Source organism: Bos grunniens, chromosome 29 (assembly GCF_055505025.1).
Source record: "Bos grunniens cultivar Pamir isolate PY7600 chromosome 29, Bosgru_T2T1.0, whole genome shotgun sequence".
NCBI classification, from domain to species: domain Eukaryota; kingdom Metazoa; phylum Chordata; class Mammalia; order Artiodactyla; family Bovidae; genus Bos; species Bos grunniens.
Window position 1 is genome coordinate 26,333,491 of NC_141193.1, and position 27,006 is coordinate 26,360,496.

The window sequence follows — 27,006 nt, forward strand, 5'->3', positions numbered from 1 at the left end:
AATTACATGGAGAATACTTTGATTCCATTAAAAGGTGTCCCAGGTTTGGGGAGGGCAGTTTGGAGGGAGAATGAATACATACATATGTATGGCTGAGTCCCTTTGCTGTTCACTTGAAACTATAACAACTTTTTCATCAGCTATATTCCAAGACAAAATAAAATTAAAAAAAAAAAAAAAAAAGGTGTCCTGGGCTTTTTGCATAGCAGTTGGGAGTTCTGAGTTCTTATTTGATTGTAATTCCTTGAAAGCCTCTTTGCCTCTGCTCTTACATAGAATGAGAGCTTGGGTTTTAGAACCATGCCAATCTAGCTTCAAATCCAGCTCTTTTTATTATCTCTGGCACGGTGGGCAGGTCACCATAGCCTCTGTAAGCCTCAGTTTTCACATCTGTAAAAGGGAACATCAGTAGTTTGTGCCTTATAGTCTAATAGAAGTGTGTGGGGGTAATGAATGTAAAGTGCTTTAGCAAAATCCCTGGAGCCCACATTATAGCTTTTTAGCTTCTGTTCGCCAGTATTTTCATGAGCCATCTGATAGGCTGAGCTGTATATGATATGCTGAATTCTGTTGATGTTTAGGGTACTCTTATCTTCTGGTACACAGAACAGCAGAATTCCAGAATTTGCTGCAATCTTTGGCAAAAGCCAGGCGGCTGTGGACCAAGTGTCAGCAGCTTTCTCTGGTGGAGCCTTGGAGGAGAGAGGCCTTTGTGCAGCTGAGGCCAGCAGACATGCTGGTGCCTATGCTAACAATGAGGGTAGAGGGCATCCGGACCAGAGCCCTGGGTTTGGTAGCTCAACCAGCCCCTGGAGCCAAAGGAGGAATTTCACGCTTACTCAGGGGACCACCTACTTGTTGAGGGAATGAGTTACCAAAATGGGACAAAGGTGCCGTGGGGTGAAACTCAACCCCTGACATTCTGAGTGCTACTAAATCCCCTCGGAGCCTTCTTTATGGGGTTCCTGTTTCCCTCTCTCCACCTCAAATGATTGGCCTTGCACCTGGCACCGTCTGTAGAAGCTGCTTCTCCCTCGGGACCCTGCCCATTTATGGCAGCGAGCTCTTGCACTAGAACTTCATCATCTTTTTCATATTGTGGGCCTGCCTCTCCTTCTTGTGGTCTTTGCAGAGTCCCTGGATCCCACCCTGCAGCTGACAGGAGCTGGCTATCTCCTCTGTGCCTGGAGTTCTGGTTTGGTCCCCAGGAAAGGCTTCAGGGGCCTGGGTGTTGATCAGCACCAGGTCACAGAGGAGGAAGTCTGGGTCTTCTGGAGGTGAAGATACTGACAAAGTGAATGGCAGGGCCCGGGTTCACACTGAGATCTGTTAGATGGGCCAGAAAGTTCATTTGGGTTTTTCCAAAGCGTCTTACAGAACAACCCAAACTTCTTGGTCAGCCCAATATTTTACTTTTTTTTTCTTCAGAGCATGTGCTGCCTCCATCTAGAGCTTCAGAGGCTTATGGTACCCTGGCCCACTGCTGGATGAAACTTAATTTATTTGGATTAGTATCTAACTCTGTCCTGGCTTTTCATTCGAACTCCGGTTCTGGGTTATTTTGTACTGCAACAGCAAACTGTATAGGCTGATTGCAGGGGGAAAACCTGAAGGGCGACTTGCTTGCTCATAGCTTTGTTCAAGTGGCTCTCTTTTATTTACTAATATTTTTTCATGTGGGAAACTTGAATGCCCTTCTAATACACATGACAAGTGTTCATGAAAATGTGTCAGTTGAATAGATAAACAAGATGGTTGCGCATTCTTGGATCTGTATGTGAATCCCAGCTTCAACAATTCCTAGCTGTATGACCTTTGGGCCTTTCTTTCCAAGGGTCAGTTGTCTCATCTCTCAAATGGGTATAGAATTAGTCTCAATCTCATGGTACCCAGGAGAAAATATAGGTAAGCCCTTAACACTAGTTATTATTTTTATCATAGAGTTGGGTGGATTAAATGAAAGAATGCAAGTAATATAATTAGCACGGAGTCTGGCGCAGCTTTAAACTTCAATTAAAGTTGGCTCTTATCATTCTCAGATAGGCAGCAAAAGGATTTTGCTGGAGTCCTGTTGCATTCTTTGAAGGTGGATTTTCTTAAGGGGCCCCAGCAGTGGTTAGAGGAGGTGATGCTGCTGAGAAAAGCTCCTGGGGAGGAAATAGTTAACATACCTGTCTGGTGGGAAGTGAAGGTAGCCAAACCCTTTCCCTTCCCCGGGGGTTACTGCTAAGCCCTGGTTGGACTTGCTCACTCATCCACACCAAAGGATCTCATTCCGCTGGGCCCTGGGGTTTCACGGGAACAATTGCCTTGAACAATAGCCAGAAAACAAGTTCCACCAGTCTGGGGTTTTGCAAGTGAATGCAGCTGTCTGGCAGGGGGCACGGGGCCCTGGAAATGGGTTCTGCCGTGATTCCGGAGCAGAACTGGAAAAGTGAGCAGGTAAAGCCGCGACCCAGCCCTGGGTGGCTCTACAGCACGAGTTTAGTCACCAGGAGAGGGGCAGGCGGGAGGGCGGGGGCTGGCCAAGACAGTTCCTGAGAATGTTTAGGGCCTTCTGGAGTAGACCCAGTCTTTGGGTGGGGGTTTTGGGTGGAGGGTGATTAAGATCCCTTGCTTAGTGAAGGCTGCTTTTGAGGACCAGAATTACAGTACTTCATCTCTTCTAACCTTCTGTGGTTTATTAGTGAGCAGGGAACGAATATTTCTCTACAAGCCGATTTTTTTTTTACAACATCATTTAAGCATGTCTTTCCCTTGCATAAACAACATTATCTCACAGGGAGTCCATTTGGAAAGTCTAATGACCCTCCAGATCCTTCAGTAACTCCTCTTCTCAGAGCAAGAGTCTTTTGCTGAAAGCCAGGATTCCTCATGCCTGGATGTGTAAATCCTAGTGGAAAAATCTGTTTAATCATCCTTCTAACCTTGGGGTTCGGTTTTGCCTTTTTACTTCATGGAAGATGAATTTGTACATATAGTATCACATGAATTCAGAACCATTGCAGATTCCTGCTGTTGAGATGAAGTTGTAAATACAATACCACATTAATTCAGAACCATTACAGATTCCTGATGTATCTACAGACTCCCCAGAAGAGCTTGATGTTAAAAATTTGTCCAGATTAGAGGTGATTTCTCAGGGGAGCCTGGTGAAAGCAGGTTCTGTGGAATGCTAACTCCCCACAACAGTGAGGGAAACAGGGAGTGTGAGAGGCTGGAATAATTTATGATTCTTTCACCTGCGTTTTTCATAGCTGATAGCTTGTGTTTGGGCTGTTAAAATTGTGCTTTAAGTCCTCTGAGTGGCATTTGAATTCCTGACACAGTGATGTCAGCATCTCTTGTAAGACTCTGAAACTGGATCTCCTTGTTTTATGGGCCTTTCCATTTTTGAATAAATTTTCTGGTCACTTTCGAGAGCCTTGACTGTGGTTCAAATGCTGTGTCTTGGCCCACACAGGGTCTCTCTGATATTATGCGTGATTGCTGTCAGTCACTGGAGGTTCTTTTCAGACGAGGCTGGTTAGCAGACAGAGATTTCAAAGCTGACGTATGTGTCCTCTCCCTCTCATGAGTCGTTGGATGACTCTTCAATGCAGACAAACCATGCCCAGTACAGTGCCTGGCATTTGGTAAACACTGCCAGTGGTGGCTTTATACGTTAGGTAAGATTGCATCTTGTTCCTTTGTGGATAGTGTGGTCATGCAGAGCCTCTATTGTGGATTGGGTTGTAATGCCTGTGTATTATGGGGTCAATCAGGTAGCCTTGTTGTAGTTCAGTTGCTCAGTCATGTCCACTCTTTGCGACCCCATGGACCGCAGTACCCCAGACTTCCCTGTGCTTCACCATCTCCCCGAGCTTGCTCCAATTCAAGTAGCCTGTATGAGTACAAAGGCTCAGGTTGGGGTGGTGTCAAATAGGAAAGCTGAGGTCTGTCTATAGAGGGCAGTTACAACTCATCCCTAAGTCCTCCTGTGTGTAAGATATCGACACCTATCCCAAATATTGAAAAGACTCAGCGTGGGCTTCAAAAAGAATCACTATGAGATGAAATCAGCAGTGAGGAAACCCAGAGACTAGAGTGTAGTGACCTCTTTGGCAGCTTTTGCTGAACGAAAGGAGATGCTCTGATCAGTGGGGACCTTCAGCGCCCTTTGCCTCTACTAGCTTTTCTCTGAGCTTAACCCCCCAGGATGCTGGTTAGAAAGCACCCTCTGGGATTGCTGTGTCCAGCTCCTTCACTGGAGACAGAGAACTAGAGGGTAAGTGAGGTGTCTGAAGTCTTCTAGGAGGCAGTTCTGGGGAGGGCAGGGGCCAGGGCCGGGCTCTCCTGGCTCCTTGGCTTTGCCACCTGCAAGCCTTGAAGGAGAGAAAGAGCGCCAGCGGGCCTGGGCTTTGGCACGCTGCCGACTGGCGCCTTATGCTGGCACTTGGTTGGTGGTTTGAGGGGCTGTTGAAATCTGTAGAAGTGTCAGAAACCGGTACAGTTTCCGCTTGGTGTCCTTTGCTTACCTTCCTGTTTTACGTTTTCCTCAGGCTCTGAGCTCTGCCTTCTTGTCTGCCACATCTACCGGCTTTGCGATCAAGGGTGGGGACCACTGAGTCATCTTCGTATCCCTGATACCTTGCGTGGTGCCTGGCACGTAGAGGGTGCTGGCTGACAGGGTGAGATGAACAAAATTCAAGGTCCCTGGTTCCGGATTCAAAAACACTGGAGTTTAGGAGTCTTGAAGAAAAATAGCAAGTATTTGATGGAATTCTTTCCACCCACCATTGGCAAAAATAGGTGAAGGTCGTTTTCCAGTCTGATCACTTATGCCTGTAGTCGTGACGTATGACCATCAGTGGAGGACTTTTCATCGAGTAGAGAAAAAAGTACGCGGCCGTGATCTGGGTAGGAAAGGATGCTTTTTGTTGATGGTTCTGAGAAGTCAACAGAAGCATCTTCTTGCCATTTCTCTAGATGTCCCAGCCAAAGAATTTATAGGGCATAAACATCATATGCTGTTTTGGAAAAAAAAAGGGAAACCAGCCAAGCTGTGGGCCCTATGCCCCTTGTAGTTTCCTGTTATAGAATCTGGGGAGGAGGAGGCCCTCGGGCTCTTCTGGTTGTTTCCCAAGGCTGTTGACCACAGTGCTGTTTCCACTAACACTTTTGGAGCAGTTTTGAGTAGTCTTGGCAATCTTACAATATAGAGTGAAGGTGAAGTGGAACAGGAAAAACTGGTAAAGAGAATAGATCTGTCTTGTGTTCATTTATTCTTCTGGTCATTCATATATAAAAATCATTCATTCATTCACAAAATGAAATCTTCTTTAATGTTTTTCTCAATGTCTGAGGAACACTTTTGTACCCAAAGAGAGTGTCTTAGAATTAATTAGGTTTTACTATTCAATTTATTAAACTTTAATTTTAAACCTGTGTTCTCTTACAAATCTTATCTGTAAGTCAAGTACTTTGCAAAAAGTAAGAATGTTTCCACCTGTTATTTTGATTAGTACTTTATTAATTCAAACTTAACAAATTGTATTTGACTGATTAGTACTATTTGCGAAGCTAGATAAATTTCCTGAAATACTTTAGATCACATTTGTAAACTTAACATACCTGGCTTCCTCAAGTTCTTCAAACGTTGGATTGGATAGACTTTAGTAGCCTAACAAGCAAAATCTTTCTAAGCACTTAAACAATCTTTGCAAATCAAATAACTTATGACATTTGTAACTTCACTTTGTCCAAAACACTTCAATTCTTTGTACAGTCTGAATCCAATTCTTAAATCTTTCGTCTTAAAAATCTCAAATGAAAAATCAGTACTCATTTAGATTCAAAGCACAAGACATTTTTAGATTCTCTAACATGCCATATATTTTTAAAAATAGTATAAATTGTATAGATTATCCCAATGATCACCAAGCTTTTACTCTATAAAATGAAGCATTAATATTAGGATTTATTTCATTATCTCCCTTCATCTTTTTAGACCGTTCCAAGGATTTAAAATCACTTAACTCCCCAGAGGGGAGGAAGTTCATCCTACCGAGTGGGCTCAAAACCCTCACGTGGATTTTCACAATCAGATTCACGAGCAGGGTGCAGGAATGGCCAAAGCATTTCCAGAATGATTGTTCTGGGCCATGGCTGAGTGCACTGCAGTTCTTTCCGTCTCTCGAGCCTCTTCGCTGGAATTTTGTGTCACCACACTGCAAACCCAAATCCTCTGAGTTACTTTCAAATTTCAGCCATAATCAGGTTTTGTAACCTCTTTCAACATTTATCTTCTGACTTGGGTCAACAGACTTATACCCCGTCCCACGTTGTACCTAATTTCCTTTGCCGCTTGATTGGATTCAACGAATGTTCTTACTGCCTGAATGAATTCTACATGCTTTCCACATTTTTCCCATCTGACTTTCAGCCACGCGTCTGGAGTCGTTTTACCAACAAATTGCAATCCCCCATTAGTTAGCACCGGCGTACCAAGTGACAAAAGCATAAGCAAGCTAGTTTTGAGTAAAAGAAAGACATTTATTAGATCTCACTGTTTGGTCTCCCAGAGGTGGCTTCTGACTTCTGGTCTGCTGGATGCAGGAGCTCATGTGGTGTCATTGCTCTTGCTTCTGCTTCCCTCCCTCCCTGCTAGCTGCCTAAGAGGCAGCCAAGGATGAAGGGCCCAGCGGCAGCTTTAGGCTTCCTTTGCTTTTCTTCCAGACTGTGCATCATTCTCAGCATCTCCCGTGTGCGGAGTGCTCTTTTAGGCAACGTTGAAGAGATCATGCCAGCACTTTATAAGAAGTTCATGGGCAACTTGAATCTCTGAGAGGGGGCTAGCATACCATGCATTCTCTTCTTGGGACCACATTGTTATCACAGAGCATCTTATGGAACTAGTTTTCCTTACGATGCTTCTTGGAACTCCCTGACAGTGATCTTGGTGGCCCAGGACCATTTCAAATATCCTGAATTTTAGAGAAGGGACAAGTTGGAGCTAAGTGACTTTATATCTAGAGAGATTCGCCAGTGTCCCCAGAGAGCCAGAAGTGAGGGAGACATGGCTTAGTTTTCTGAGCTCGGGGACAGCTCTTGTTTCTGGTGCACAGACAGCGCTGGGGACCCCCGGGCAGCTCGTGCTCAGCATAGACCTCTCTTGCCATTGCTCCTTCATCCTCCTTCTCGGTCTCCCCACTCCCACTTCTCTGTGGAGTAGATCCTTGATTTGCCCCTTCTGGGCTGACTTAGTTGCTAGGACCCCTATCAGCTCAGGGTGGCCCCGTGATGCTCTGTGCAGAGACATGGGAGAAGTGTGTGTGTGAGGAGTGCCGCATGTCCCCCTGCGACAGCATCTCAGTGTTCAGAGGGCACAGAGGAAGAGCCGGTACAGTTTCAAGGCAAAGAAATCTGGAGCTTGGATTCGTGGGCGCCTGTTACTAACTTCCCCCCTTCCTCCTCTCCAGCCACGCTCCTCTCCTGCATGTCTTCTTTCTTCATCCTTGGATTATAGGAAATTTCAGATACCTTCAGTGGCTAACCCCGGAGAGCAGATGCAATTAGAGACTCGGGAGTTTCTTCTCATCATGAGAGAGGTCGGAGTCCTTTTTCATCTGTGATGTCACCCTTTTCCCAGCAGAGCCTTAAACGGTTGCCAGCCTAGGTCGTGTCATCCACATCCATGTGTCACCCATAGAGCAACTGAGGCACAGCGGTTGTGACATGTCAGAGCACAAAGTGGGAAGGAAGCGGGCTCAGAACCCACTGCTGGGGCTGCCTTTGCATCAGAATGTGCCCCGCCTGGCCTGCATACATGCTGTATGCCTGGAGATGGGGGATGGGGAGGCTGGCATTGCTGCTGTATCACTGCCCTGGAGGTGGTGGTGGGGAGGGTGGGCATTGGGGTCAGGGAGAGTTTCCCAGCCAGCCCTGCCCTGCATTTGCTGAGAGCCCTGGACGGTGCTCTCAAAGCCTGTGTCCTCATTAGGAAGCTAAAGCCACCCGTGAGGGAATAGGAGCGTGGCTGAGAATGGGTGCAGGTACTGAAGAGTTAGCATTGGCAAGTGCTCAACGAACGGCCAGGTGATGCAGGCCAGAGGGAGCACGTGTTCTCAAATTAGACAATTCTGCCTTAAACCCAATTCCAAAGTGGACTGAAGGGGGGCACTGGGCAAGATACTCATTCTTTCAGCCTTGGTCCCTTCACCCGTCAACTGGGGAGGGGAACGGGTCCCTTGCAGGTGTGATGTGAAGAGCGGAGATAGAAACGACATATCGGAAGCACCTGGCCCGATGCCTGACGCCCAGGATGCACTGCTTACTATCACTGGGCGGATCCCTGCGGGTGCTTAGAAAGTAAGACAGACCATCAAAGAGAGAACGACTGGAAAACTGCAAGAGCCTGCAGAATGAACCCAAATGCGGCAGACTGTGAATTCAGAGGAGGGGATTGTCAGGGTGGGCTGGAATATTTGGAGAAGGCCTTAAAGGAGGATTTGGGACAGGATGGAGGCCGGGCCAAGCCAGTGGAATCACAGGCAGGAAGTTGCCTGAGACCTGGAACTGCAGTTCCTGCGAATTCATGCTTAGTGAGCCTCCTCCTGAGCTCCCACCCTGCCCGCCTTTACCCTCCCTGCGTGAGAACCACCTTTGCATGTTTCCCCTGCACTTGTGTGGGACCCTCCAGGTGGGCTTTAGAAGCCAAATTGGTGGGCTGAAGGGAAAGGTGATGAAGACAGCTTTCCACTAAGCTTCGTCTTCCTCCCTGATCAGCAGAGCTCAGACAGGCATCCTATGAGCTGGCGGAACAAATCAGAACTTCCTTTTCATTACTTGGGAGCGGTGGTTTGGGGTGCTCCTGACTTTCTAAATCTCAGGGGCGTTTCTTTTTGTGTATGTGTGTATATATGTATATATATATAATGTATGCCATAGTTTTTAAAGATTATTATACTCCATTTATAGTTATTATACAATGTTGGCTGTATTAGCTATGCTGTGCAATATATCCTTGTAGTTGATGTATTTTATACATAGTTTGTACCCCTTAATCCCTTACCCATCGTGCCCCTTTTCCTACTTGCTCTCCTCACTGGTGACCATCATTTGTTCTGTGAGTCTATCCCCGTTCTGTTACATTCACCTCTCTGTTGTATTTTGTTAGATTCCACATGTAAGTGATATTCTGTAGCATTTGTCTTTCTCTGACTTATTTCACTAAACATAATGCCCTCCAAGCCCATCCATGTTGTTGCAAATCGCAAAATTTTGATCTTTTTTATGGCTGAGTAATATTCCATTGTGTGTACATACCACATCTTCTTCATCCGTTCATCTGTTGATGGACACTTAGGTTGCCTCCATATCGTGACAGTTGTAAATAATGCAGCTTTATTGGGATGCATGTATCTTTTCGAATTACTATGTTTGTTTTTCTGGATGTATACCTAGGAGTGGAGTTGTTCTGACACTGGCATTCTGAGGCATCAGAGAGCCGCTCTGCGGGCCTTTCGGTGAGGCACGGCTCCCTGTGGAGGGCTGAGTGGTGGAGAAATGTGGTTATGTCGACGCTTTATCATCACACAGCCCCGGATGCACATGTTGGCCCTGCCACTCCTGCTCCGTGACACACCAGCTCCCGAGCCTGGGCTTCCTCCCGGGGAAGTGGGCCCTGTCGTTTGCCCGTGCGCACTGACAGTGGACATAATAGAGAGCCGTGTGTCGTCACAGGAAGGGGGGGCAGCTGGATTCAGGTCCTGCCCGGCATGCTGTCTGACTCTGTGCCAGGTGGCATACCTTCCTCAGCCTTGGTTTCCCTACCTGTGGCCTAGAAAGACAGTAATACTTAGCTGTTTCCACTCCGTCAAGTAGAGCAGTGTCACGGTTTATGCTAGAAGCTTACTTTATAGGTTCCTTAACTTCCCACTCTATGTGTCTAAATCAGCAGGTATTTATTGAGCACCTGCTGTGTACCTACCACCCTGCAGCCAGACCTGCTGCCGGGATAGGGAGCAGGTGGGAGGAGGGGACACTACGGATAGAGGGACCAGGGAAAGCCTTCTGGGGAGGTGACTCTTCAGAGAGGAGGAGGGGGAAGGCATCCAGGAAGAGGTACAGTAAATGCAAAGCCTTGAAGGCGAAAACCCAGAGCTGGTGAGCAGTAAAGATGGGCGTCCTCGGCAGGACTGACTGGAGGAGGGGCTGGATCACAGGGTCTTGAGGGCCAGAGTAGGGAGTCCTGAGAAGCCCTGAGGGATTTGAAACAGCGGAGCAATAGATCTGACTTGTGTTTTACAGAGACCGTTCTGGCTGCTGTGGGGAAACTAGATGGCTGGGGACCAGAAGAGGAGCCTGGAGCCCAGCTGGCCTGTTGGCAGTCACCAGGCAGGGCAGAAGCAGTCAGAACCTCTGGGCGCAGGGGTGGGGGCAGCCGTGCACACCGGGAGAGACTCTGCAAACAGAGGCAGGAGGACCAGGGGGCGGCCCGAATGTCTTGGTAATGGGAAGCAGGAGACGGTAGAAGGAAAAAGAGGAATCTTTGCTTGGAGATTTGACTTGAGTGGTGCGGGATGAGGATCTTGACGGATTTGAGGATTGAGAAATGAAGGACTCTATTTTTGATGCACCTTGAGATATTATCAGAGTTGTGTGTGTTGTGTTAGTCGCTCAGTCGTGTCCGACTCTTTGTGACCCCACGGACTGTAGCCCTCCAGGCTTCTCTGTCCATGGGATTCTCCAGGCAGAAATACTGGAGTGGTTTGCCATTCCCTTCTCCAGTTATTAGAGTTAGAACTGCCAATAGGGTTGATGGGTTTCTGCCGATTTTTGCACTTCCCTTCTCTTGGCTTTCTGTGCCAGGAGTGGGGTCCAGAGAATCCTACAGCAGCTCTTCTTCCCCCTCTGAGCCGCAGGGAGGACACCCCTGCTGACTCATTCTCTGCCCACTTTCTGCTCCATTCCCCAAACTCCCTGCTCCTCCTCTGTCTCTGGAGGTGGCCCTTGGCTTTTGAAAGCTCCCCAGGTGATGTTGAGGATGGGGTAGATAGTGTGTATGTGTTTAGTCACCTCTGCTCAGGAAAGTACCGCCTTTTAGGGGAAGACACATAACACCCACTTCCCCAGCTGCCAGACGAAAGCAGTTGGATGTCACCCTTGAAGATGAGTCACATTAGAGGCAAAGGAGCTTTGTCTGGGGCTTTGTGCACCAGGAGCCTTTGGGGATGGTACACGTCCGTCTGTATCGTCAGGCTGAGCTGGTGCGGCGTGACGTGCTCAGGGTGTGTTTGTCTTGGCAGCTGGGATGACAGCAGCTCCGTCAGCAGCGGGATCAGTGACACCATAGACAACCTCAGCACGGATGACATCAACACCAGCTCCTCCATCAGCTCCTATGCCAACACGCCTGCCTCCTCGCGCAAGAACCTGGATGTGCAGGTAAGGAACGGGGTTCCTCCCAGGCTCCCCCAAGGCCCCTGCCAGTGGAGAGCCTTGGGCTTATGGGCCACGGGAGCCATTTAGGGTGGGCAGAGTCCCCAGGTCCGTGAGAAGAGGCCCAGCCTCCTGCTCACTGCCTGTGGTCTTGTCTCCTGATTGTGTCCTCTCCTTGCAGGGAGAGGGGGGGTGGGCAGCGGGGTGCTCAGAATAGGAGTCGAGGGGACTCACTGCTCTCACAGCGGTGGCCTTGGCAGAAATCACCTTTCCTTCCCGGAACTCAGTTTCATCATCTATTTAGAAAACAACAGCAACAGGGATATTGGACTCAATTGGCCATTCTTAGCGTGGAATGTATGTCCACAGGACAAGGGTGGGCCTTGAGAGCCGCGAGGTGGGGGCAGGGCTAGAGCCCTGGCCCAGAAGACCAGTACGTACCAACCAGAGGTTGGGAACTGCTGCTTGGTGGGTCCTATCCTGCCAGTGTGTTTTATTTGGGCCACAGGATCACTCAAGGTTTTATAAGTTCATTATTTCACATAAAAAGTGAGCTTCTGATTTGTCTTGAAAAATCAGACGGTATTGCCTCTTTGAGGCATTGTCCACAACCAACAAGTGTCCAAGCATCCCCCCACCCCATACACACACGCTTTGGACAGGGCACCCATGCCCCAGTGTGTTGGCCAGCTGCACCCTTGCCTAATTGTGCCGAGTCACCGAGGTTTCCCACCCCTGCTCTAAACTCTCAGAGCTAATGTTTCAGAGGCAGTGCTTCCAAAGCAGTTTTGTGGGGGCGTGTTTGTGTGCGCTCACAGCATCCCTTGGCGGTCAGAGGGGTTGGTTCTGACGAGCCCAATTTACTAGTGGACAGGTGAGGTGACCATCCTCACACCTGGTTGCTTGCGCTGGGACTGACCGGCTGTGGTAACCTGGGAACACGTGGGCTGGGACCCTCTTCATGATGAGTCCCTCCCACCTGTGGGGGCTGTGGCCTCAGGTGAACCCCTGTAAAGGTCCGATGGGGACAGAATCTCCCAGGAGGGCCTCGCGAGGGCAGGGATGGCACATCCCCCTTCTCTAACTCCCTTCTTTTCACATCTGCTTCCTTTCTCTGCTCTTTCTCCCTCTGGACAGATAGGAGCCTCTTTCAGAGTCTCTCTGCTTTCAAAGGTATCTTTTTCTTTGAGGACAGGGCTAAATAAAGGATGTGTCAGAGTGTGGGAGTCATTCTGTCCCACAGAAATGTAAACACTGGCCGCCTGATGAAATCTGTGAGGTGTTGCTTCTGGGATTGCCTGTGACTTCTTGAGTTTTCATTTTTAGCCCAAGTTTCTAATTATTGTTGGTGAACGAGGGAGGCTTGTAGTGGTTGTTAAGGGGGAAAAAAAAAAAAAGCTGCCTAAATGAAAGGGAGCATAAAGATTTGGGGAAGCAGTGCTGAAATGTTCCATGTCTTGATCTGAGTGGTCCTTACGTAAATATGTTAATTTCATACAATTTCTTCAAGTTATATACTTAAGATTGTCCATTTAGTGTATGAATGCTATACCTCAATTTTTAAAACTTGATTAAAAAAACCTAGCCGTACCATTCAAGGGATGAGTGTTTAGTTATTAGATACAGATTAGAGACACCAAGCCAGACTGTGTGCCTACCACTTGCCAAATGTTATAATACCTACCCTTTCCCTTTCTTTGTGGACACTAAATGATTTTTTTGAGACTCCTTCTAGTTTCAAGGTAACCACCATCAAGCTTCTAGACTGTCCTTAGAAACTGAGCTGTGGAACTAAGAGAGAAGGAAAGACAGACAGACACAGAGAGGAGAGAGAGAACGATTTGTAAAGTAGATTTGCTCACTTGCAAGGCAGGAAGAAGCTTGCTCCTGACATGCTCGCTGAGCCAACAGAACACTGTCAGAACAATCTCCTTGTCTTTGTTCCCTTCTCACAGAGCTGGAATTAGAATCTATTTTCCACACCGACACAGAGTAAACATCTGGAGTTTACAAATGATGCATTTGAATTTGGTTAATGCCAAGACCCCCTCCTCTCTGATCAGCTCTTTGCTTTCATCTAGCAAAGGTTACATCAGAAAAGCTTCAAGGATATGACACAAGCATATCTTTTGATCAAGAGCAGAAAGTTAATGTCAAGAGTATTGTAAGGAGTTTACGATTCATTGGACTGGGTTTGTTTTTTGTATTTTGTTTTTTTGCTATAAAACTACCTGAGTTTAAAATATTTGAATAAAATTAAGTAGATACCAGAATAAAATGTAGATTTGTAACCACAGTTACTAAGATTCCTATTGAGCTGGTTTATTTGGTATCTCTTTGTCTCTGTCCAGGGAGCATCCCTGAGTATCTGATCCACATAAATCACCTCCTTCTCTCCTCCCCTGTGCCACTCTGAGGAAGGCTAAGGACCATTACTCCACTCCAGGCAGCATCAGGCAGTGGGAACGTGTCTGCTGCCATCCTCCCAGGGCTCATTCAGGTTCCCATCACACACTGGTTTCCTTGGACAAACGGGCAGCACAGACCATCCCAGAGGCAGGGAGAAGTGGTCCACTGTGTCGGAAAAGCAGGTTGAGGACAGGTTGCCTGCCTAGGTTTTCATGTTTGAAAAGCCTCTGAGGACCAGCCAACATCTAAGGAACAGGGAAGCAATCGCCTGGAAGCCTACGCAGCAGCCTCGTTCAGCTGTATCAGAGAGGAGCTGGGTCCCGGAGGAGTGATCCTTGGGGATGGAAATCCCCTTTGTCTGTGGGTGACTGTTTCCTCCAGTGTGCTGGAGCACAGGGAGGGTCTTTGATGGGGGCACCCATGCCCAGACACCCAGCACTTACTTCTGCTCACTGTTCCTCAGTGTGCTAGGCAGAGAGTCCCCCAGCCTGAGCTCTGACCGCCTCTTGATTGACTTTCTCCAAGAAAGCTGGGGAGTCTGCTTGTAGGGACGGGGAAAAAAAACATGGCCTTGAAGTCAGGGTTGAGCTCCCAGCTCTGTGACATCCTTGGATGAGCTCAACCTCTCCAAACCTCTGCCTCCTCATCCATTAAAAAAAAAAAAAAAAATCACAGTAATTAAGACTTATCTTGAAGGGTGAGTGTGAGAGAGATACAGACATACTTTATCTGAACATGCTTTCTTGGAGCCAAACTTAATAACAGAGAGACAAATTCCCTGTTTACCTTCGTGCAAGACAGAACTAGGTTAAATGCTAACATGCTGGAGATTTTCAGAGGCAGGACACTTGGTGATAGAAAGCTACTCTTGGGCCCTCCACATTGAGCTCCTGGCAACCACTGTCAGCTCTCTGAGACACTCGTCTGACTACCATCCCTGTTTCACGCACAAGGTTGCAATCTCAGGGAAGTTCAGCCACTTCCTCCAGGGTCACACACGCACAGGAGTGGCAGCACCTAGGACTTGAACTCAAGTCTGTCAGAGCCCAACCCTCTGCTTTCCCCCCACATCCCGCCCCACGGCCGCACCTCACTCCCCAGTGCCTGGGTTCCATTCCCTCACTCTCAGAAGACTGACCCCCCTCTCCACAGTCCCTCAGGAGCCTGGGCTCTCGAGGGAAGAACTCTCCCATCTTCCAGGCTCTCTCCCTTCCTCCTTGATTATGGGTCTCTCCACTTCCCTCTTGACTATTGAATGAGTAAGTGGACTTACAGGTAGGGGCCGCAGGGAAATCTACCTAAAGGAGGTACCGATTGAGAAGGGAACAGTTGGCAAAGGGGAGGGTGCGTCTCCACGTGGCCGTCTTGCTGGGCCTCCTGTGTTAAGCTCTGGGAACAGAGAGGCTGGCCCTTCTTCGTCTTTTAATCCCTCCTGGTGCCACCATGTGATCTGGCCCAGAGCTCGGAAGGGGATGTGAACTCAAAGCCAGCAGTGTGTCCGGGGGCACACGCTGCAGTGCAGAGAGCAGCTGGGATAGCTTCCACCCTGGACCGTGTTGTGGGGGCTCTGATGGTTGGATGACTGTTCTTTCCAGAGGGGGATTCAACCTGTAGTTAGACTGGGCATGTGTAGACTCTCTCTGCCATTGGTAGGGAATCAGAATTCTGGGGGTCCCACCCAGAGGCAGGAACTGCTCGAGAATTGGACTTGGGGAACCACTGACCAACCAGGTTGGAAAGAAAAGTTTCTGAGAGTAGGTGATGTGTTAGGCACCCTGGCCATGCAGCATCCCCTCATCCTTGGGCTTATCATTTGGGAAGGCAGCATAGCATGGTGGCTAAAATACGGGCTCTGCACGCAGGCTCCCCAGAATCCTTGCACTGCATGATCTTGGGCAATCTTCTTTTCTACTCTGTGCCTCAGCTTTCTCATGAACTGAAACTTCCTCACAGGGTTTTTTTGGTGAAGATTAAACGATACATGTAAAGCACTTTAGCCCAGTGCTAGCACACAGTAAATGCGTAATAAATTTTAATTGTTATTGCTATTGCTATTAGCATCACTATAATTTGATCAGAGAAAATAAGGTATAGGAACATTAAAAGAATAATTAATGCAGTACCCCAGGATGTGGTTTGTGCTAAGTTTTTAGTACCTCTTAGTGTATAAAAGAATGTGTTAGAATGTATTTGAACATAAGCTCCAGGAGGTTAATGATTTGTACTTTGTTCTCATTAAGCATAGTACTTCTGGTACCTAAAAACTTGCTTGATACATTGTGGTATCAAGTAAATATTTATTGAGTGAATGTTTCCAAAGCCAAGATATTTTCTGCCTCAGGACCTTTGCATGTACTCTGCCCCCTACCTGGTATGCTCTTCCCTTAATCTCTTCTCTCAGTAACTTTCTGTTCATTCTTTAGGACAGATCTTCAAAAAGGCCCTACCAAACTGCCATTCCCTATCCCCATCGTCATAATCTAAATTACATCAGTGCTTGTAATACTCTCTCAGACTCCTTGTCCTTTTCCATTTATATGTCTTGTATTTCCAAGCTTCAGGAGGGATGAGATCCAATCTTACTCACAGATCCTCAGACCTACCATGGTGCCTGGCAAACCATGCGTATGGAGGAAATTCTGGTTGAATGAATGCACTGGAAGGTTAAGCAAGGACTGCAGGCTGGGGTGCTTGGGACACGGAGCGAGTCGCATGAGTTTCTGCTCCTCTGTAAAACGGATGAAGATGAAGACAGTTCTGTAATACTTACCTTCTTACCCTCCTTGACCAGGTGGTGGTCCAGATTGGATGAGGTCATTTTGTTAAAGTGTGCGATAGCTCGAGAAGCACGTGTTCACTGATTTCACTCATTTAATCATCGAGCCTTGATTGCTCACTTGCTGGGGACATGCCTCTGTCTGTGTCCCTTGCCGCAGCTGAATGACGAGCTTCTCATAGCCCGGGAGTGTGTCTGTCCTCTTCTCTCCATGCCTCGTACCTAGCGGGAACTTCAGCATGTTTAAAGAATGGTCGAGTAACCGAAGGCACCCGTGAGATGGCAGAGGGAGAGAGAGGGGCGGCTGTGGTGGTGACAGAGAGGTGGTTGAACTTGGGCTGCTTGTCTGTATGGAGCTTTGTTCCCATTCAGCCAGTGTATTCTCTGGAGGAAGCCATCAGTACCGATCTCAAATGACAGGCATCGGGCCAGATTCTTGCCAGGGGGTCATTCTGATTTCCTTCTTTGCAGATGTTGCCCACTCTTGGTTGTGAAGTGTGGCACGTACGGGACTTGTATCTCAGGGGAGCCACCCCAAAGTGTTGCTGACCTCGCTTCCCTTCCCTGGTCAGTGCACTCCTTCGCCCTGCTGAAGTCTGCTCGGACTGGTCCCAACCCCAAGGGAGGCCCCCAAAGCTTGCTTTCTGGTTAGCAAGTTACGCCTTTTAACTGCAGCAAATCATTAACATCACACTTCTGTCCCCTCCTGGGCTCAATGGCCAGGAGGTCAGGCCTCTTCCAAAGAAAGCTGGCTAATTATATCCCCTGTCTGCACAGAATCCCACAGGAGGAGCAAGCCGTGGCAGATGGATGGAGCTGGGCTGGGAGCAGGCACCCTCTGGCTTGTAGCACCCAGGGATGTGACTTCTGAGGAGTCCCTTCTTCTCTCAGCCCCTCTCTGTCCCTGATTCGAGGGGAGCTAGCGGCCTCAGTCTCTCCTCACTCTCTCTGTCAGACTCTCTGTGTGATAGACTGTGGTGCTCAGGAGCCGGCAGAACAAAGGGGACCTGGGCTGGGGGACTGGGAGCTGCAGAGAGCTCGGGCTGCTGGAGTTAGAGGAGGCACGTCGCCAAAGGGCAGAGCTGGGGGGCTCAGTTCTTGCCACAGCCCCGTCCTCTGGTTCTCCTGCGTGGAACTCTCCCTCTCTTTTTCCTCTGGCTCCTTTTACTCTCCTCCCTCACTCCCTTCTCAGACATATTCATATTCTTCACTTTCCTTGGACCCAACAGATCAGGTTTCCTAACAAGATAACCAGTACAAAGGCTTAAACATTTTAAAGTGGGCATGTGTATTTTCCCCCTAACTTGTCCAGGGCATGGGCCTTTTTGCTCTGGAGTGAGGGGCTCCCTAGCCTGGGGTTTGAGAAAGACTGATTCAGAGGGTCTCCTTCACAGACTGACGCCGAGAAACACTCACAGGTGGAGAGGAGTTCCCTGTGGTCCAGCGAGGATGTCAAGAAGTCAGACGGGGGCTCAGACAGCGGCATAAAGATGGAGCCGGGGTCGAAGTGGAGGCGGAACCCGTCTGACGTGTCTGATGAGTCCGACAAAAGCACGTCAGGCAAGAAGAACCCCGTCATCTCACAGACAGGCTCGTGGCGGCGAGGCATGACGGCTCAGGTCGGCATCACCATGCCAAGGACGAAGCCGGCTGCCCCGACAGGCACGCTCAAGACCCCCGGAACCGGTGAGTCAGAGGCTCGCGCTTTCTCGCATGCACACTTGTCAGTTTCAAAACCGGGAAAGCAGTCACGCTAGCAGGGCTTGATGTTTTCAAGTCCCTGTAAATGTTCAGGTATTACTTCTTAGGGTTTGGACTCTGCTCATAGCCAGCTTTCAGAAAGATTCATATCTTTGCCTTTTTCCAAGTGGAAATTTGTGAGCATGAGAGCCTCTTAAAGTCTGAGGACGGTTCAGCTGCTGAGACATGTTCAATTGGTTGAAGCATGGTCAGGCTCTGAGTTAAGGTACCCAGTGAAGACTATTCAAGGGCACATGGTTATGAGCTGTTGATATGCTGAGTCAGTATTGCCCGTGATTTAAGGATGTGTATAAACAAGGGCAGAGTTTTTGCAGGAAGGCAGGATACCCACTGAAAATGTTAGGGACAGCTTTTTAATGGATAGAGGGAGAATGGTCAGTAAAAGACAAGGTCTCCTTCCCAGATGTGTCAGTGATTGGCTGGCTTTGCTTTATTCTGGGTAAATGTAGACTGCTTTGCAAATGAGGAAAATCACTGACATCTCCTAAAGGCTCATGGTGACAGTCGTAGATGAGATTATCTTTATAAAAAGCTCTCTCCTCTGTCTCCCAAGGGGACTGTTTTCCCCAGGAGAAAGCAAAGTAGTTCTTTGGAGTAGGGGAGAATTTTAAATAGTCTGAGTTGACTGAGCTGGCTTCTTAATATGGAGGCTAACTTTGCTGATTTCTGTCGCAGGAAAAACAGACGATGCAAAAGTGTCTGAGAAAGGAAGGCTGTCACCCAAAGCCGCCCAGGTGAAGCGCTCCCCATCAGATGCTGGCCGCAGCAGTGGTGATGAATCCAAGAAACCCCTCCCCAGCAGCTCCAGGACGCCCACCGCCAACGCCAACAGCTTTGGGTTCAAGAAGCAGAGTGGCTCTGCCGCTGGTCTGGCCATGATCACAGCCAGCGGGGCCACCGTCACCAGCAGGTCAGCCACACTGGGCAAAATCCCAAAGTCATCCGCGCTTGTCGGTCGGTCCACTGGTCGGAAGACGAGCATGGACGGGGCTCAGAATCAGGACGATGGGTATCTGTCTCTCAGCTCCCGGACGAACTTACAGTACCGGAGTCTGCCCAGGCCCAGCAAGTCTACCAGCCGGAACGGGGCCGGGAACAGGTCTAGTACCAGCAGCATAGATTCCAACATCAGCAGCAAGTCAGCCGGCCTGCCGGTGCCCAAGCTGAGGGAGCCTTCCAAAACAGCCCTGGGCAGCTCTCTGCCAGGTCTGGTCAACCAGACCGATAAGGAGAAAGGCATCTCTTCCGACAACGAGAGCGTGGCTTCCTGTAACTCGGTGAAGGTGAACCCGGCACCCCAGCCTGTGTCCAGTGTGGCTCAGGCCACTCTCCAGCCAGGGGCCAAGTACCCTGATGTGGCCTCTCCCACGCTCCGCAGGTAAGTGGCTGAATAGCACTGAGTGGAACTGGAATATGTGATGTGGAATGGCATCCCGGATTCATAATTTCCTGTTTCTTAGCTGAAACCAACTCTGGTTTTCTCTGCTTCAGTCCTCGAATAAAGCTGTTTGGTCGGATGCTGCCAGCAGCTTTGAGTATTTTCCCGTGTTGGTGTGAAAAACACAAGCCTCTGAAATCCATCATCCTGCGTTTGAATCCTAGGTCCACCTTAGGTAGCCACCATGTAACCTCTCTTAATACTTCTGCCTCCATTTCCTCATCTGTAAAATGGGGATGATGATACCTACCTGTGACCATTAATCTATGTAGCCATATTTAGCCCATAGTAAGTACTCAGTAAAAGTTAGTTACCATCAAAGAAGAGTTCCTAACACACCCTTAGATCTAGAAGAGGTCAAGGAAAATAGGGTTTTTTTTTTTTAAAGCTGTAACTCAGATTCCTCATCATTATACCAGATAGTGATCTTAGCCTGATCTTTTCCCCAAATAATCCAGTATCCCCCCACACACGTTTTTTTATACTGCATGCATGATTCCAAATTAGTCTCTGAAATGTTAGCTTCCTTTACAAAAAAGAAAAAAAAAACAATTCTTAACAGCAGAAGCGTTTCTGAAAAATAGAATTTCCTTTCAGTTTACACAACTTTTTGCCACATTATAACATACAGTGGGCCATCTTTAAAACTGCAGCCGCATAGGGCACGTTCATCCTACCTTTTCAGGAAAGAGTAAGTCCCGAGGATAGAAAATTTAGCAGTGGAAAAATAAAACTTATGTGCACATGTACATATTTGGGAATGGATAGGAATGTTTGCAGAGCCTTCAGAAGAAGCATTCCACTTGAAGGGTATAATGAAGCAGTTCACTGTTCTTTGTCTAGACTTGATTATTAGAATTTCAGTAATGATTATTTTTTCAGGGGAAGGTTCTATTGGGCTGTTCTTTGTTGTTTTAACAGGTTGCCTTGTAAATGAAAATTTTCTCTGCTTCTTGCCTCAAGTATTATATGTAATATTCTCTCTTTGGTATTATAGATTTCCTTTAGTAGCTACAAAGGCATTTTACTAGGCCCTGAGGCTAGTGTAATAGAACACTTGAAAATGCATGCAGCTTCTTAGGCTCTGAACTGAGCACCTTTCAGCCCATTCCAAGCAATTACATTTTTCCTAAATTAGGTGTTCTGAATTCTCTCATTGTGCATGAATATGAAGGAGAGGAGTCTTAGGTGAAGTGTGATAGCTCTCTTCAAGTGGTGTGAAGGACTAGCAGAAAAAAGATTGGACTTTTTCTGTGTAGTTACATATAATAGGATTAGGAGCAATGCGTACAAGTCAGGAAAAGGTGGATTCGATTTTGGTTTTGTAACAACTGGAAGTGCTTGGCAGTGGAGCCAGTTAGCCTTTGGAGTAGAGCAGTGAGGCCCCTGTCACTGCAGGCATGTGAGTAGTCTAAAGCCAAGGTTCTGCAACAGAATAGTTCTTTCTCTGTCACCAGGCAGAAAGTGTTCTTCTCCTGTCACGAGACATTGTAGTGAGGGTGGATGATGTTTATTTATTTCTATAGTAATTGAGATCTGTAAGGACTGTTTAGGCTTCCCAGTGGCTTAGTGGTAAAAAAAAATCTGCCTGCCAAGCAGAAGACGCAGGTTCGATCCCTGAGGTGGGAAGATTCCCTGAAGAAGGAAATGGCAACCCACTCCAGTATTCTTACCTGGGAAATACAGGGGCAAAGGAGTGTGGCGGGCTACAGTCCATGGGGTCGCAAAAGAGCTGGACATGATTTAGCAACTAAACAACAAGGACTATTTAGAGAGGGTGGTGGTGGTGGTTTAGTTGCTAAATTGTGTCCAACTCTTGCGACCCCATGGACTGTAGCCTGCCAGCCTCCTCTGTCCATCCAGGCAAGAATAATGGAGTGGGTTGCCATTTCCTTCTCCATTGGAGAGGATAGAAGATCAAATTTACATGACTTGACTAGCTGGGTAGAAGGCAGCCTGTCTAGTATGTAGTGGGTTTCATTTCTTTTCCGAGATGCCTGTTTCATAAGAGTTTTAGCGGATGGAATCAGGCCATTGTTATAAGAGCATGGACTGTGCTTTGACTTTAAGGTAGTTGCTCCATCCTACCAGAGAACTCTCTGCCTACGGAAAAGGGGAGTGTTTGTGCCATTCCCTCTGTCCTTGGTAGCACACTTTCGATCATGAGCAGTGGGGGAGATGACGTGCAAGGGCATTTCTGTGTGTCTGTCGCAGAGACACCGTTCACACCTGGCGTGTCTGGTCTGACATCTTGTGAACCCCGCAAGGTTTTGTGCATATCACTGGGCAGCACTTGCTATCTGGTCCTAAAAGACACCTCCTTCTTGCCCGGCTTTCGTGCAAGAATAAATCTGGAGGATACATTGCCCAGGTTGCCTCCAGATCTAGACTCCTGTTCCTGATGTTGCCTGTTTGCTCAGAGATCAGAAAAACCAAATCCTTCGGAGCTGAACTGTCATAAATGGGGGCGTGCTTTGCGCCTGGGGTCACAGATACAAAGATGATTAAGACAACTGGTTTCCCCTCTAGATGTTCCCTGGAGAGGGGCAGTTTTCTAGTTACTCTATTTATGTAAAGAAAGAGAAGCAAGATCTTGAAGTAGCGAAGGATAGGCCAGTAGAAGATTACTACCCGTCTCCCTTTCGCTCAGATCCAGGGTCTCAGCGGCAGCCTAGAACTTGAAGGTGGAGCCTTTGCTCCACCAGCACCTGGCCCGTTGTATCTTTCCCAGGGGACCACCTCCAGCCCTGGGAAGGACCCCACCTCCCTCCCCAGGGACTCTCACTGGCTCCTGCGCCCCACTCTACTCTGACAGCCCAGTGCCCCCGGCCTTGGGTGTTCAACCCACACAACCCTTTGTCTCTTCACAGACTCTTTGGTGGGAAGCCTACCAAGCAAGTGCCCATCGCCACAGCCGAAAACATGAAAAACTCGGTGGTCATCTCCAACCCTCATGCCACCCTGAGCCAGCAGGGTAACTTAGAGTCCCCCTCGGGCAGCGGTGTCCTGAGCAGCGGGAGCAGCAGCCCTCTCTACAGTAAGAACGTGGACAGCACCCAGTCCCCCCTGGCCTCCAGCCCCAGCTCTGCCCACTCAGGCCCCTCCAACAGCCTCACCTGGGGCACGAACGCCAGCAGCTCCTCGGCCGTGAGCAAGGACGGCCTGGGCTTCCAGTCGGTCAGCAGCCTCCACACCAGCTGCGAGTCCATTGACATCTCCCTGGGCAGCGGAGGGGCGCTGAGTCACAACTCCTCCACCGGCCTCATCGCTGCCTCCAAGGACGACACCCTCACCCCCTTTGTCAGAACCAACAGTGTGAAGACCACACTGTCGGAAAGGTTGGTGCTGTGCGTTTGGCTGCCTTTATCTCCCCGAAAGACGCCCCTCCGAGAGTCCAGACATTATGTTAGGAAGCCCAGGTGTTGTTTACCTTTGCTGGGCGATTTCTCTCTTTCGGATCACTGCTGTCTCTCCAGGGGGAAGCCAGTTTGGGTTGGAGTAAGCCGGGCTCTGCTTCCTGTTATCTTTCTCACTGTGGTTACTCTCAGTGCGTGGAGTTGCTGCAAGTCTCCTGGGGGCAGATTTCATGCTTCCGTTTTAAAATGGCATTCCACCTGCGAGATCCTTCCTTTTTATCCTGTTTGTTCATCACCTGCTTCTTTCCCTGCCCTTGTAATGGTGCGGGCTGAATCAGTGGCGGCTGCGTCCATGGAGTGTGTGGTGGGGTGCTCCTTAAGCACCTGAGTAGACGTGGCAAACACCCTCCTACCACAGGGCTGCTGGGCAGAGTGATAGGAAATTACGCACCCAGAGTCTTCCCCAGAGCTTCGAATCTCACTGTAGCAGTGATAACATATCTGCCTTCTCCACATGGGGAAGAAAGCCAGTATCAGCCCTGGGAATGAGGAAAATGTTCTGGTCATTGTGTGTGACGCCCTGCCCCCTTCCTTCCGATCTAATGCTGCTTCTCTTGTTTTCCACCTGCCTGGCCTTCTAGCCCTCTCTCTTCCCCTGCCGCTAGCCCTAAGTTCTGCAGAAGTACTCTGCCCCGGAAACAGGACAGGTAATGACATCGTAGGCTGGGGACCCCACCGAGCCTCTAGCATCCTCTGCCCCACCCTGTGTCGAGCCGGATGTTTTGTGTGAGGCTGTTGGCCTGCGGCTTCCGCTTGTGTTCGTGGCCCCGCTGTACTCTGTGACCCACCCCCCAACCCGAGACATGCCCGTGAGGGTCAGTTCCGCTGTCCACAGAGCTCGGGAAGAGGTGCACTGGGGCCGGCCCCTCTTCTCCCAGCTTGGGAAGGAACCTCAAACCTGCCACCTGGAAAGGGGCGGCAAAAGCTCTCACTGGCATGTCAGCCTACCCCGTGGCATGCTCCTTGCTCCCTGGCTTCCTGCCCTTTTGCCTCCCTCCCTTCCCCTTCCAGGCCCAGACACGATCTACCACCCACCACGTGGCTTGGCCCTCACCTTTGTCTCCCCTCTGCCCCTTCTCCCCACGCAGCTGGCTCTTTGCCCTCTCCAAGGCCTTTGCTGCAGTTTGGCTCTGTGTCTCGCGGGCTGTTGTGTTCTGGGTGCCCATTTTCTGTAAAGATAAGAAGAACATGGGGAGTGCTGTTGGCCCCCAGCTGCCCTGTGGGTGGGCCTCAGAGATGGATTATTGACTTTGAATTTGTGGGGGAGCCATGGCTTGGCCAAACATAATAAGCAAATGTTGTTTCATGCTAGGGGGAAAAAAAATTAGCGAAAACCCTCTTCACCATGTCAATAGCAAAAACGTTGCTTTGGTCGGACTCAGAGACCAAGCCTTTTAAACCTCGGTCTTTGGAAATCCGAATGTTGCTCTGGTCGGACTCAGAGACCAAGCCTTTAAACCTCCGTCTTTGGAAATCCGAATGCTGTGACTTTGTCAGCCAGCAAGTTGTAACATGCCCCAACTCTGCCCAAGGCTCAGCTTCTAGCTCCACCCAATGAGGGCCTCGAAAACTGAGAGGGATCCGGAATCCACTTGTTACAGATGAATTCCAAATATGCAGACTGCTGGCCTCTTGAAACCATCCAAGTCCCTTCTTTCACTTGAAGTCATCACCGGAGGCATCTGGGGGTGGGCCAGAGTGGTTACGGGTGCAGGGAGCCCTAAGCGCTGGCGGTACCGATGGGCGACGGGCCGAGGAAGGCGTGGGCACTGCTTCAAGGTGGGGGCAGCCCCTGGGTTCGGCTCTGAACCCGTGGAAAAGGAAGGAGCAGTCGGGGCCGAGTGGCTCGGGCCCCCTGGTGCCGGGGTTGGAGGTGCCCAGGTGTGAGCACGGGCCTCGGTTTCCTTTGTCGCTGTGGCTGTGTTGCATGCAGTGGACTTCTCCCCGGTGAAGTGAGTCTCTTCCTCCAGATCTCTTGGCCCCCCTGAGCCTTTCCCACCTCACGCTGCCTGCCCTCCCTGTGCTTCTCCAAGGTTCTCACGTTTGTTTTAACTTTCCTACAGTGACCCGCACCTTGATAGGAACACTTTGCCTAAAAAAGGACTCAGGTATCTGTGTTTCCTCCTTGCATCCGTGCCATCTGCTGTGGCTCTGGGGCTTGGCTGTGTGACTCGCTCATGGCTGATCAGGGTGCGGGTGGGCTGGGGGCCCCCGCTTTGGCCCATGCGGCAGGACCCTGTGGACTATGGCTCTCCCTGCAACCCTCTTGTTCTCATCTCTCCATTTGTTGGCTTCTTTTGCTTGAGCAGGGGCTGTGCTCTTTCGGGCTTACTGTGGTCAAACCATCTCATGACAACCATCCCTGAGCATACCCGGAGAGCAGTTACTGCTACTTCTGGGGCCAGTGGGTTTAATCGCTGATCACTTCGCCATGACCATTCCATCCACGGGCTGTCTTCTGAGAGAAAGGATATGACTTGTAGCATGTTGATTTGTCAGCCAGGACATGAGCAAAGGAGAGAAATATTCCCCTCCCTCCCCACCTGCAGTTTGAGGATTTCTGACTTTTTGGCCCATAGAAAGTTGCTAAGGACAAATGCTTTGCACTTGTCTGAATATTCTAATAAAAAACCAGGCCAGTTTTCAATGCCCCACAAGATATGGGGTGATCTTTTTTTTAATGTAAAGAAAGAAAAGACTTTCTTTCCAAGAGGGAGTGTCCTCTCATTCACTATAAGTGATGGCTCATTTTTGACTCTGGTCCTGGTGTAACAAGATGCTATAAGTCACCACTGCTCACGCCGTTCACCTCACTTTACCACCCAGAAGAACTTCAGTCCCACCGCCTGTCCCGTGATCTTAATGTCATGTGGTTGCAGCTGTCATTTCTCTCGCTCTCTACGCACCTCGTTCTTTGTAGCATCAGCTTCACCCTGCACTAAGCATTAAGAGCTTTCGCAAAACATGGAAGTTGGAATGAAATGTTTCATTGCTGTCATGTATGTCGGTAGTTAATATCCAGCAGCTCTTAAGGCTGAGAGCGTTTTGACCAGTAATGGAAGGTAGGTATCAATGCTTCCTTTCAACAGGAGCTCCAAGTGCAGCCAAATCTAAGAACCTAAGAAGTATTGTAAACTCCCCAGCAGGCCTCCCGAGGGAGGAAGGTTCAGCCTGTGGCCTTCGAGGGGGAAGCTGGCAAGGCCTGTTGTATTTAACAGTTTTCATCATGCCTGTGAGAGCTACTTGTTGGCACTCGGGCTAGTGTTTAAATCATATCCACTCTTCACATGAGTTTGACCTTGATGCCCCACTGTTGCTTCATGTGGAAGCTCACTTCTGAATATTAGCATTTCATAATCCTGCATATATTTCCGGAGCAGATCTATCCTATAAAATTATGTAACTCTAGCTTTTAAAAATTGTTTTTTTTTTTTTCTTAACTCAGAATGGAGATATGTGACATGGTATCCTCAGCCAATTAATGGGACCTGGAAAGTCCAATCTAGTAAAAACATTAAGGAACAACCATGTCTATATTCCGAATTCTCACTGGGGCTCCCTTTCTGGCTCACCCACTCTGTACACACACATATCCGGTAGTCACCCCACCAGAATCTGTCTATAAGTCCAGAGCACTCTGGTCACTTGGGCACTTTGGACATTTGAGATGCTGCCTGTGGGCATAATGAAGAGAGCATGGGTTTGGGGACCAGGCGCATATGGATTGACACCTCGGTAAAACGGGAATAATAGCACCTGCATTGCTGGGCGAGTCTCAGGCTTCA

The 27,006-nt window shown here is 48.9% G+C and overlaps 1 protein-coding gene across 32 annotated transcripts in view; it reads left to right on the forward strand.

Moving 5' to 3' along the window:
* NAV2 (neuron navigator 2) overlaps positions 1 to 27,006 on the forward strand; it is a 423,563-nt gene that overhangs the window by 335,834 nt on the left and 60,723 nt on the right. For 18 of the 32 annotated variants that reach the window (XR_015157994.1, XM_086385216.1, XM_086385183.1 and 15 more), the window contains 6 exons: positions 11,289 to 11,427; positions 18,001 to 18,292; positions 19,043 to 19,745; positions 22,676 to 23,143; positions 23,803 to 23,868; positions 25,285 to 25,329. Coding sequence is in view for 31 of the 32 variants with exons in the window: in XM_086385216.1 (XP_086241342.1) it covers positions 11,289 to 11,427; positions 18,001 to 18,292; positions 19,043 to 19,745; positions 22,676 to 23,143; positions 23,803 to 23,868; positions 25,285 to 25,329 (1,713 nt within the window). In the remaining variant the exon portion in view is untranslated. Of the gene's footprint in view, positions 1 to 2,345; positions 2,443 to 8,287; positions 8,350 to 8,387; positions 8,681 to 11,288; positions 11,428 to 18,000; positions 18,293 to 19,042; positions 19,746 to 22,675; positions 23,144 to 23,802; positions 23,869 to 25,284; positions 25,330 to 27,006 lie in introns of those variants that run through there. The other 14 variants (XM_086385185.1, XM_086385204.1, XM_086385211.1 and 11 more) reach the window with 9 other exon arrangements.